This window comes from Mastomys coucha, unplaced genomic scaffold, assembly GCF_008632895.1.
Source record: "Mastomys coucha isolate ucsf_1 unplaced genomic scaffold, UCSF_Mcou_1 pScaffold5, whole genome shotgun sequence".
NCBI classification, from domain to species: Eukaryota; Metazoa; Chordata; class Mammalia; order Rodentia; family Muridae; genus Mastomys; species Mastomys coucha.
The window spans coordinates 44900804-44913586 of NW_022196911.1; the positions used below are offsets into that span (position 1 = coordinate 44900804).

Sequence of the window (12783 nt, forward strand, 5' to 3'; positions counted from 1 at the left end):
TGTGTATGTGTGTATTTGTACACTCTCACACTCAGAGCATGAATTTAGAACACAGGACAACTTGCAGGAGTTGGTTCTCTCCCTCTACCGTGTGGGTCCCAGGGATTGAACTTAGGTTGTCAGGCTTGGTGGCAAGCACACACCACCGAGCCATCTCACCAGCTTAAGTACATACATTTTAGAGACCTGCAGGCACAGGGAAAGAATAATTTGGGTAGGGGAAGGCAGGGGAACAGAGAAGGGGGAGTGAGGGAAAACTAGAGAGCTGCTGCTGTTGGAAACAGATTTTGTAACCTGTGAGTGGTGTCTGAACATAAGAATTTGCTGAAGTTTTTATTTCAAAGAAATGCTGGAAACCACTGAGCTTTTACCATATAGTCAGTGACATATGAAAGATGTTTCTGAAATTAGAAAAGGCACGGAAGCCTGAAGGAAGATGGAATGGTGTTTGAAGGCAATATAATTATACACTTTTAAAGCCAACTGACATGCTGTGAGAACTAATGCTGGCAGCTTCCCAGAGAATAAAGACATGGGAATCTTTCACCAATGCAGCAGCTATCAACCCTCCGTCAGCTGCCCAGGCAGGGACCACACCTACCTTATTCTTTCTAGAAGCTTCTCCAATGACTAAGCACTGCAGACTGACCCTAAGCTAACATTTGATGAACAAAACAGAAAAACAAGACTATTCACTACAGTGACAGCAGCCACACTTTAATAAAAATCTCTCAGAATAAACTCAGTACAAATAAACCCAAATCAGAAAACTATACATGATTATAACAAGATGCAAGAATAGATGTGAATAGAGATTCCAAATTCTTTGATAGAAAAACTTAACATTGCTTTAAAAAAGTTGAATAAAATAGTTTCATTTTTGAGACAGTCTCCTCACTCTGTAGCTCAAGCTGGTCTCAAACTCACAGCAATCCTCCTGCCTCAGCCCCTCAAATGATAACAGACATGAACTACCATGCCCAGCTTTGGAATTTAGTTTTCAAATTAGCAGTAAAGAATTGTTTTTAAGGGAGGCAGAGATGATTCACTGACTGCTCTTTCAAAGGTCTTGAGTTCAATTCTCAGCAACCACATGGTGGCTCACAACCATCTGTAATGGGATGTGATGCCCTCTTCTGGTGTGTCTGAAGACAGTGACAGTGTATTCACAAACATTAAATAAATAAATCCAAGAAGAAGGGGAGGAGGAGGAAGAGAAGAAGAATCCCAGAACAGGCAGGCAGGTCTATAAGTTCAAGACCAGCCTAGCCGGGCGGTAGTGGCACATGCCTTTAATCCCAGCACTTGGGAGGCAGAGGCAGGTGGATTTTTGAGTTGGAGGCCACCCTGGTCTACAGAGTGAGTTCCAGGATAGCCAGGGCTACACAGAGAAACCCTATCTTGAAAAACCAAAAAAAAAAAAAAAAAAGACCAGCCTAGTCTACAGAGCAAGTTTGAGGACAGTCAGGGCTAACCTGTCTCAGAAAACAAAATGACAAAACAAAATCTTGATTCATGTCTATAATGCTATGGTTGAAATCCCTTTGTTTTTATAGATTTTTGGAACTTAAATAATGGTTCTAAGGCTGAGCTGATAGTTCAGTTGGGAAAGTGTTTGCTTTGCAAGTGTAAAGACCTGAATTGGACTTCCTAGAACTCCCATAAGAAAGGTGATGTTGGTGGCATACTGCTGGAGAGGCTGAGACACACACATCCCCTGGGCTCACTACCTAGCCAAACTGGCTTACTTGCAGAGTCCCACACCAATTAGAGACCCTGTCTCAAAAGCAAACAACACAAAAAACAAACAACAAAGCAAAAAAGCCAAGGTGAGGCCTGGGGAGATGGCTCAGTGAGAGAGAGCCCTCGCTGGAAGAGGGTCTATAAGGCAGGGGGACAGAGAAGGGGGACACAATGTAAATAAAGCCAGGTGTGGCTGTTTGCATATCTGTAACCCCAGCAGTGTGAGGCAGGAGGATCCCGGGGCTTGCTGGCTACTAGCCTAGTAGCCTAGTCTCAAGGGGATTAGGTTCAGACCAATAGAGCAGGACACCCAGACTTCATATGTGCATAGGAATGTGCACTTGCACACAGAAATGCCCATACAACTTACACACGTGTACAAAGGGTAGGTGGAACCTGAAATGTGATACCCAAGGCCATTCTCTGGTTTCCATACTCTCTCTCTCTCTCTCTCTCTCTCTCTCTCTTTCTCTCTCTCTCTCTCACACACACACACACACACACACACACACATACACACAATCCTTTTAATCCTGTCCAGGAGTTCCTACTCTTTAGTGACTAAGCATTCAAATATATGAGCCTATGGAGGCCATTCTTATTCAAACCTTCACATAGACTAGTATATAAGCGAGAAAGCCAACTGTCTGAGCACATTTCATTTGCTGTAACAAAAACAAGTAGCCAGGACTTTTCTCTGACAGCCAGCGGTGTAATGACACGGAGGTTTCTGTATTGTTTAAAGCTTAGGCCTTTTGCTAGGTGACTTAACCAGACTAGCCAATGGCCAGATAGTTAGATGACCTAACTCCCAGCTGATTTAACCAGACTATCTATCCATCAGCCCACAACATAGCTAACTCTATACTTCTCTGTTCCCTTGGGGTCTGTATCTGTTTCCTTCCATGTCCTCTTGACTCTCCCGTTTCTGCTCTCTCTTTGGGAAGTTCTGCCCTCCACTTCCTGCCCAATCTGTTGGCCATCAGCTCTTTATTACAACCAATCAGCAGTGAGACAACCTCTGATACAGTTCTAGACTGCCTTTAGGCAGGTGAGGAAGGACGAATATTTACCAAATAGAAAATCCAGTGATGGGTCATAGAAATGACCAAAAAAATCCTGCCAGCACTTTGCTCTCTGCCAGTAGAGAATGAACAATTGAAAATACAGAGACACATTCACATAATATAAAAAAAGGTCACCCCAATGAAAATGCCCTAGACTAAACAATACATAAAGAGCAGAAGTTTGTTAAGCTTATGGTTCTGGAGATGAAGAAGCCCAGGGGCATGCCACTGGCATCTGGTGCAAGTGTCACAAGACAGAGTTCATTTTTATAACAATACCTTTTCGGTGGTAACCTCTGAATCATCATCTGATCAACCCCACCTGCAAACAATGTCACCGCATGAATTTTGGATATGCCGATATACACAGAAAACAAAAAAAACCTCCGAAGACTTGAAGACAAATGTAGATCCCTTGGGGCAAGAGTGGCATGTTCTATTACAGACCCAGTGCCCTGCTCCAGCCTTGGTAAAGGAACAGTGGCCAGCTCCTATAGAGTTCAGAGAGGTTATTTAAGTATTATTGGAGCCTAGGACTAATAAAAGGCAAAGGTGAGCTGGATCCTGAACTAGGGGTCCTCATGGCTGTTAATAGATTACTATTTGTTTTTGTAAGGTAAAATAGTGATTGCATTAAACACCACGAGGCTAGCAGTCTTCGTGACTTGATTGCAAGATGGTCGTACTTTTTTCTTCTATGCTCTTTAATTCCCACTCTCTAAGCAAGGGTTCATATTCTCATCCTCCTTTGGAGTGACTGGCTTTCCATCCCTTTCAATTTTTCCTCTAGGATCTGAACATACTCAGGTCTTCTCAGAGCCATAGAACTGAAGTATCTCTTTAGCTTTACATAAGTGTAGCATAAGCCTGTGGCTTTCTCCAAAGGTGTGGGGGAGGGGAGACGGGGCTGGGTTATTTGTCTGATAAGTTTCTCCACTATATTGGATTTTGCTTTCACATCGCAGCTTCCTACGCGTTGTTTAATGTAGTGTAATGTACACTACCACTGGCAAGTGTTCTAGTTTCATTTGGGGGCTGTGACAAATACCGTGACTAAAATCAAGTTAGGGGAGGAAAAAGGTTTTTTGTTTATTTGTTTGTTTGTTTGTTTGTTTTGGTTTTTTGAGACAGGATTTCTCTGTGTAGTCCTGGCTGTCCTGGAACTCACTCTGTAGACCAGGTTGGCCTCGAACTCACAAATCTGCCTGCCTCTGCCTCCCAAGTGCTGGGATTAAAGGCATGTGCCACCACTGCCCATTTATTTCATTTTATACTAACAGGCCACCACCCATCAGTGAAGAAAGTCAGGGCAGGAGCTCAAGCAGGAGCTTCAAGCACTAACCATGAAGAGATACTGCTTATTGGCTCACCTGCCAATTCATGGTTAGCTAGCTTAGACAGCCCAGGACTACCTGCCCAGGGTTTGGTGCTGCTCACAATGGGACGAGTCTCCTCCATCAGTTAACATTCATGAAAAGACCCTAGACACACCCACAGCCAATCTGATCTAGGCAGCCCCTCAGTTAGGTCTCCCTCCCTTCTCAGGTGACTCTAGGCTGCAAGTTAAAGCCCATGAGGACAGCAAGTATCTAGAAGCTAGATTTGTACTCAGGTTTGATTTGTGGTAAGACGACATAGGCAGCCTGCCCTTTATCAGAAAGTGCACACCATCCCATTATATTTCTCCTTTTGTATTTAGTCTGAGATTCAAGTCTTACCAGCCCTACTCATCAACTGTGAAGATTCTCTCAGCTTTCACCTCTTGGTTTCAATGGCCATTTATGATCTTTGATTAGAGCTAGTCATAATTAGGAGTGCATAAGGTGATTGTTCTATCATTTGTTCTGTATTAGCTAGATTCTATTATATAAACAGAAGCTTGCCTTTATAAACTCTTTATAAACGATTTTAAAAGGCAAGTGTTAAGTGGGCGAGATGGCTCAGTGGGCAAAGGCCCTTGCAGCCAAGATGATCCTCAGACCCACATGATGGAAGGAGAGAGCTGACTCCTGTAAGTTACCCTCTGACCTTCACACACATGCCATAGCACACCCCTCCTGTCCCCCATGCACATGGGCATATGAATAAATGTAACTTTATAATCAGAATAGTTTGTTTCCCCAACCTTATCCAAAGGTGACATGGATTTTGTGATTTATTTGAAGAAACCAATTATGAAAGAGTCATCCAAGAGATTGCCTGGAGGACATTTGAACACAGCAGCTATTTGATGATTTAAATATGAATTGTTAAGTTTAAAGGAAATGTTGGTATTCTAATAGGTTAAAAGTTAGTTCCTAAGTTTTTAGAGATATTAAATAAAAATGTTTACCGAAGAAATGGTGTATTTTCATGCATCCTATAAGATCAAGATTAGGTTTTTAAATAATTGTGGGAGGAAATCACCAGCAGGACTCAACTGTCAATCTTTTACTGTAATACCGTCGTCACACCTAAAATGGTCAAGATCCCATGCTTGAGAGAGAGCAAGGCACTGCAGCCTTGTAACTTTTAAGAGTAGAACATGACCTTTGATGTCTTTTTTTTTTTTCTTCCTTCCAGTGCCATCATAGAACACACCAACCGGGTCATCTTCTTAGAAGATGATGATATTGCTGCCGTGGCTGATGGGAAACTCTCCATTCACCGAGTCAAGCGCTCAGCTAGTGATGACCCCTCCCGAGCCATCCAGACCTTGCAGATGGAACTGCAGCAAATAATGAAAGGCAGGTGTCCTCCAAGAGTCCCTGTGCAAACGCCATGAAGCGTAGGTGATCTCAGGGGCCAGAGATGGAGAGGTCCCTGACTCCCGAAAGCTGCAGGGTCTAATGTGTAAATTGGAGATTGTCATTGTGTCTGACCCACAGATGAGAATCTGACTTGTTTCCATAGCACCAAACAGAAAAAAACCCTGCAATCTTTAAAACCTTTGGGGGCGCTTTATGGGTACTATTAGCACTGTGGCATGGTGACATCTTGGCAAAAAGTTACAAAATTTCACTAGGCTTTTCCTGGTTCAGTTCAGCTCTGAAAATGTATCTAAAAGATACTTACCTTGTTGATGTTTCCCCAACCAGGGAACTTCAGTGCATTTATGCAGAAGGAGATCTTCGAGCAGCCAGAATCAGTTTTTAATACCATGAGAGGCCGCGTGAATTTTGAGACCAACACAGGTAATCACCATACCCAGTAAGAAGCTCTTGTTTGTGCCTTCCTCCACCGAATGCAGTCAAATGTTATATGTATTAACATTAATACCCTGCGTCATGTCCTGTAGTACTCCTGGGTGGCTTGAAGGACCATTTGAAAGAGATTCGACGATGCCGAAGGCTCATCGTGATTGGCTGTGGAACCAGCTACCATGCCGCTGTAGCTGTAAGTGCAATACACCAGGCCTTGGGTAGTCCTGGGAAATTAACAGTAGTCAAGACGAAAATGCTGGTCATGATGCTGTTGTGCACTGGCCTCTGAACTGAAGCAGAACTTTGTTCTCATTCCCATGAACCAGCTTGAGTAGTGTATTGAGCCCTTTCTTCTTACATGATGGCCTGCTGAAGTTCCCATGCTACTGGGCCAGCAAGGCACTGTGTCACAAACTGCCCTTAGAAGCCTAGGTGCCCTGTGTCCCTATAAGGCCTGTTACTGACTTCAGTCTCCATTCTGTTTGGCGTCAGACACGACAAGTCTTAGAGGAACTGACTGAGCTCCCTGTGATGGTCGAACTTGCCAGTGATTTTCTGGACAGGAACACACCTGTGTTCAGGGATGATGTCTGCTTTTTCGTAAGCCAATCAGGTAAGGGGGATGGGCAGCATGGCTGGATTTTTATTGGCTCATCTTCAAGCCCTCTTCTCTGTACACCGCCCCCTCCCTTCTTCCATTGAATCCTCTGTGCATCGGCTATGTGTGACACACATGGTCTCATGCACTGGGTCATTTAAAACTCCTCAAAGCATCAGTTACTGGCAACACTGTATGATGTTGTTTGACTTTCTCTGGGGAAAGATGTGACCAAACGTTTTCACCCCACATAGGTACCAATAACAGACCAAAGAAAAGATTCCAAGGCTAGCTTAATGAGCTCATGATGTTACTGAATTTATTCACAGAACCACAGATGACTTAAAGGAGCTACCTAGCCTTTCCCAGCATGGCTAATGATACATACATAGAGTCTCCTCTATGCCTGGTCTAAGAGTCTCTGCCTTTGGCTTCCCAAGCCATCCTAAGCTTCCAAGCACTTCCAAGAACACTCACGCTCCTAATGTTTCTGTACTTAATTTAGAGGAGAAAAAAAATCTCAATTCTACTGCTGGTTTGAGAGTCACATCTTTATAGTCAGCTGGTGGTGGGCTGTGTCCAAGCCTTATAGGCCAGCTATGTGCAGTGCCCACACTGTCCAGCAGAGGGAAGCATGGAGAGACGTGGTTCTGGTCAAAGGAGGCATACTTTCTTTGCCTTAGCCGAGAGAGCCTTTCCTGGGTGCCATCCTCACACCAGGTAAAGGTGTACTGCAGCTGAGCCATACCCATGGAGTCGCCCCTAGAGATTTAAGAAGGATTTTGAAATGTTTCAATTTCAGTGAATTTCAAAGCTTTGTAAAAGTAGGAACATCCATGTAATGAAAGCATCTACCCTTAGAAATTGCCAACCAAGTCAACCTTAGGTCATCCATGTGTGCAATTCACCTGTCTCCGCCTCTGAATTATATGGAAGTTGATGTCAACATCGTGTCATCTGTCTCCACAGATAATTCAGAGTGTGAGACAAAGATGACAAAGCATTATTGTGATGTCATCTTCACAACTGAAAATTGACCATACAGTTCTAATACCCTAGGGGGAATTTTAATATTGCTTCCATTTTTTTTGTTTGTTTGTTTTTTGGTTTTTGGTTTTTTGAGGTTTCTCTGTATAGCCCTGGCTGTCCTGGAACTCACTCTGTAGACCAGGCTGGCTTCAAACTCACAAATCTGCCTGCCTCTGCCTCCCAAGTGCTAGGATTTAAGGCATGTGCCACCACCACCGGGCCTCATTTTTAATTTTTTTTTAATTTTTGTTTTTAAAGATTTATTTATTTATTATATGTAAGTATACTGTAACTGTCTTCAGACGCACCAGAAGAGGGCGTCAGATTTCATTACGGGTGGTTGTGAGCCACCATGTGGTTGCTGGGATTTGAACTCATGACCTTCCAAAGAGTAGTTGGTACTCTTCCCCGCTGAGCCATCTCACCAGCCCCCCCATTTTGAATTTTTAATACCATTTCCATTTGATGACAAGCTGAGGAAAAACTAGTACAGACATGCTCACCATCCCACTGAATAAAGGTACCTCCCTTGACCAGAACCACGTGGTCACGCTCACCATCTCACTGCCTTTAGGTTGACTTTCCCCTCAGAGCCTAAATGTAGTTCATGAATGGGTAGGGAAAGTAAAATAAAAGAAAGAAAGAAAAATAGGTAGGTTTCATGTGAAAACAGTGTAGTGGCCATCTGCTGGTCTCTGTACAGCCATAATCTGCTTTTTGTTGCTGTTTGTTGTTGTTGTTATTGTTTTATTTTATATATGTGAGTACACTGTTGAACATATATGGTTGGAACAATCAGGGTTGGAAATTCACCGGGTTTCATGTTATGGTCAGCCTCATATTGCTTTGAGTTTCTTTAAAACTGACAAACAGGGAGTTGGTGCTGGCTTGTGCATAAACCTGTTGATGTGGCCTAACTACAAAAATTATTTGAGTCCATCCTGGAAGGTTGCAAGAAATATTTCCTTCAAACAGATTCTATGTGAGAAGCACCATGTGGGCAGTCTTGCTTTTCAATATTTAAACCTCAGCAAGTTGTACAGCTTGGATGTTTGCATTTCTATGAACTCAGCCTAAAGGGAAATGAGGACTGAAACACACACACACACACCCCACGGAGTTGACATGAGGATTCAAGGCAACAGGAGATACGAAAGTGCTTGCTATATAAATAGTAAGGAGATTCTGTCTAAGAAACAACAGGAAAGATGTTGAACCTGGGCTTTCTTTTCCAAAGGGTGGCCGGGCTTTGAATTTCCAAGTGGCATGTGTAGAGGTGAATGATGAGGAAAGGAGCAAGGGAGAAGAGGGTGCTTGCTGACCTAACACCAGCACTTACAGCATCCCACAGCTCCCTCACAGCATCTCTCCTGTTGCAGGTGAGACTGCAGACACGCTCCTGGCGTTGCGATACTGTAAGGATCGAGGTGCGCTGACTGTGGGCATCACCAACACCGTAGGCAGCTCCATCTCCCGGGAGACCGACTGTGGTGTCCACATCAATGCAGGGCCGGAGATTGGGGTAGCCAGCACCAAGGTACAAGTTGTGTTCTCTAGGGAGAACCTGGGTGGTGGCAATTGCACCTGGCTCTTCTCCACCTCCTCCCCTCTCCTCTCTTCCCTCCTCTCCTCATCTCTTCATTTTGTCATTACATCTTTTTCCTATCTTTGTTTCTGTTGTTTAGCTCTTTTGTCTCTTTAAACACCTTGAGACAGCTGTCTAAAGTCCCCCTCCCCACTTTGTTCTCAGGCTTACACTAGCCAGTTCATCTCTCTAGTGATGTTTGGTTTGATGATGTCTGAAGATCGAATTTCTCTACAGAACAGGAGGCAAGAGATCATTCGTGGCCTCAGATCTTTACCTGGTGAGTCCCAGAAGGTGGCTTTCTTTATTTCCAAATCCACTGAGCTCCTCTGAGTCATTCTCTTCCTTTCCTCTTATGTAAAGGATGCTGTTAATTATGCTCTTCTTCCAGACCTTTCTACTCAGTGGTAAATCCTACTCCACAACCCCTACTCAATAACCCCCTCCAAACCTGCCCAGCAAATCTTTCTAGGCCAAGATTTAAAGCCTCAGTTGTCAGCAGAGCTCCAGGACCTTTGCATCTGACCTCAACAGCCTCCCACCTTTCCTGACTGCCTCAGCGCCTAGTAGCAAGCCGATCTGACTTCATTGGCAGATGTTTACCTTAAAATGAACAAAGTTAGCCAGGCTCTTCCAAGGAAACAAACAACAGGGCCTATTGTCAATAATAAAGGTCAACTTTCCAGTCATTTAGAATTTGGTTTTTGTTTTGGTTTTTTGTTTGTTTGTTTGTTTTTGTTTTTTTGTTTTGTTTTTTTGTTTTGTTTTTTCGAAACAGGGTTTTTCTGGATCGCCCTGGCTGTCCTGGAACTCACTCTGTAGCCCAGGCTGGCCTCGAACTCAGAAATCCACCTGCCTCTGCCTCCCAAATGCTGGGATTAAAGGCGTGCACCACCACCACCTGGCTCATTTAGAATTTGGAAAGCTTGTCACTAACTTAACCAATTTCCAAATTTGAAGGTTTTTTGTTTGTTTGTTTGTTTGTTTTAACTGAGAAGTTGGCGATTTTAAAGAGGTGGTTTTTGTAACTAAATGTGGCCATTTTTAGATTTGTCTAGCTCTGGGCCTTTGCAAGATGTCATCAAATTGAGTGAAAAAGCCACTTTAAGTGCAAATCAGGTCAAATGTAACAAAGGAGAGAAACTTCATCTGTGTTTCAGATTCCATACTTGCAACTCTGTTTCCAATAACTATTGTTTCTTGTCTGATGCAGAATCTAAGAACATTCACAACTATTTGAAGACATTTTAAACCTTTCCCTTTTTCAAATATAAATCTTCGTAAGCCTTGGTTTACATATTAAAATAATGACAAAAATCATGATAGGTTAAATGCAGAAACAGATGTGCTGTCAACTCTTTTACTAGAAAGTCAGAAGCTAAAGAAATACACAAAGATTTTGGGCTGAGGAGACCACTCAATAGGTAAAGACTCCTGCCGCCCAGTCTAAAGCACCAGTTTGGTCCTCCAAACCCACCTGATATAAGAACCGACTCCTGCAAGTTGTCCCCCAACTGGCACATGCTTGACATTGCATACATGCATGTACTCACACACAAATAATAATTTTTTTTCCCCTTTTCTAACCCCCAACCCCAAGCCCCATTGTTTTGTTCGTAACAGGGTTTCTCTGTGTAACAGCCCTGGCTGTCCTTGAACTCACTTTGTAGACCAGACTAGCCTCAAACTCACAGAGATCCACCTGCCTCTGCCTCCTGCATGCTGGGATGTAATGCCGGGCAGTGGTGGTGCATGCCTTTAATTCCAGCACTTGGGAGGCAGAGGCAGGCAGATTTCTGAGTTTGAGGCCAATCTGGTCTACAGAGCGAGTTCCAGGACAACCAGGGCTACACAGAGAAACCCTGTCTCGAAAAACCAAAAAAAAAAAAAATTTTTTTAAGATGTTCAACAATACTGAAAGGACCAGAATCAGCACAAAACACTTCAAAACCAAGTTCTCAGCACAAAGGAGATTCAGAAGGACAAAGGGACTAAGAGACAAAGACAGGAGATACAAGATGAGGGAGAGGGGGAAAGGAACAAGGAAGAAGGGGAAGGCATATTTGCCCTGAGGGACAAACAACTGCCTCTGGATGGAAAGGAGACAGACCTGGCCTACAGGCAAAAGGCAGTTTATAAAGGGAAACCGGAAAATCCGTGTAGGTTTCTTTTGATTGGGCATGTGAATTAGGGTAGCCAAAGGGGACTTTTGATTGTTGGACTCCATTCAATACTTTGATAGCTGGATCATGATGATCAATCTCAGGGGAAGGAATTGGCCACATAAGGGAATGGAGAGGGAATGGGAAGAAGGACAAGAGCTGCAAAAGCCACGTTTGCTCTACTAAGGTCCGCAAGAGCCCTTCAAATAACAACCTTCTCACACTTATTTTCCCCAGAAATATAGCATTATAAGTTTGTTATTATTTTTGCAATGAATGAATCAGCACTCGAAAAGAAGTTTTTAATTAGTGTTCCTTTCTTTTTTGAGACAGGGTCTCACTATGTAGCTCTGGCTGTTCTGGAACTCACTAGGTAGACCAGGCTGGCCTTGAACTCAGAGATCCACCTGCCTCTCTGCCTCTTGTGTGCCTGGATTAAAGGCATACGCTGCCACACCTGGCTGTTTAGTGTTATTTTCAAATCCAATAACTATGGAGAGCTATAACTCACAAGAACATAGGCTCTTGAGGATGACAAGAATTTGTAAGAGTGTAAAGGAGTCCCGAGACCAGGAAGTTTGATCACATTGGGTCTAACTTGCACTGACTTCACCTTGGGACCCAGCCCAGGGCAAGGAACTGAGGAGTTCATTTGGAATTTCAGTCCTGTGTCTTCTCGGGGATGATTTCATCACGCAGGCTCTTGGTTTATTGCCTGTAACGTGGAGCTGGAAATGAGAACTTATAGCCTATCTTATAGATGTTCACAAGCATACTCACACATACAGGAACTGCCAAGCCGACAAGTTCCTGGACACTATCCCAAATTATGACAGACCTAAGTTTAAAGCTTGTCTAAATAATGCATGGAAGCAGTCTCGTGAGCAGCCTAAGTTTTTAAACCTTGTTATAACCGATGATTTGCCTTGTGAATATTTGGAAGTCAGAATGACTCAGTTCTCTGTCCCGTATCTCTTTGCATTGCTTAGAGCTGATCAAAGAAGTGTTATCCCTGGATGAGAAGATCCACGATTTGGCCCTGGAGCTCTACACACAAAGGTCACTCCTAGTGATGGGACGGGGATATAACTATGCCACATGCCTGGAAGGTGCCTTGGTGAGTCCCTCTCTGCCCAGCCTCCACCTCCAGTAGCTGACCACACAGTCTCCTAGGGCAACACAGGACAGGCTTAGGACATACTGAAAGAAGCCAGTGGGAAGGAAGACAGGGCCTAGAACATTGGAAGGTAGGGGTTTGCGAACCCACTAGGCTTCTTCATGAGCCTGCATTGGATGTTGGCTCTTACTCTGGGGTAACAAAAATGAGTGAAGGAGGTATCTGTCCCCAGAGAGTCCTCAGCCTAATGGGGAGAAGAGAACAAGGCATTGGGTTTTTTTATTAGATATTTTCTTTATT

At 43.7% G+C, this 12783-nt stretch overlaps 1 protein-coding gene across 1 annotated transcript in view; it reads left to right on the forward strand.

Moving 5' to 3' along the window:
- Gfpt2 (glutamine-fructose-6-phosphate transaminase 2) overlaps positions 1-12783 on the forward strand; it is a 50018-nt gene that overhangs the window by 27816 nt on the left and 9419 nt on the right. Inside the window, exons 10-16 of the mRNA XM_031352899.1 lie at positions 5373-5536; positions 5888-5983; positions 6088-6185; positions 6485-6605; positions 8999-9156; positions 9370-9484; positions 12356-12483. Coding sequence (XP_031208759.1) covers positions 5373-5536; positions 5888-5983; positions 6088-6185; positions 6485-6605; positions 8999-9156; positions 9370-9484; positions 12356-12483 — 880 coding nt within the window. The remainder of the gene's footprint in view (positions 1-5372; positions 5537-5887; positions 5984-6087; positions 6186-6484; positions 6606-8998; positions 9157-9369; positions 9485-12355; positions 12484-12783) is intronic.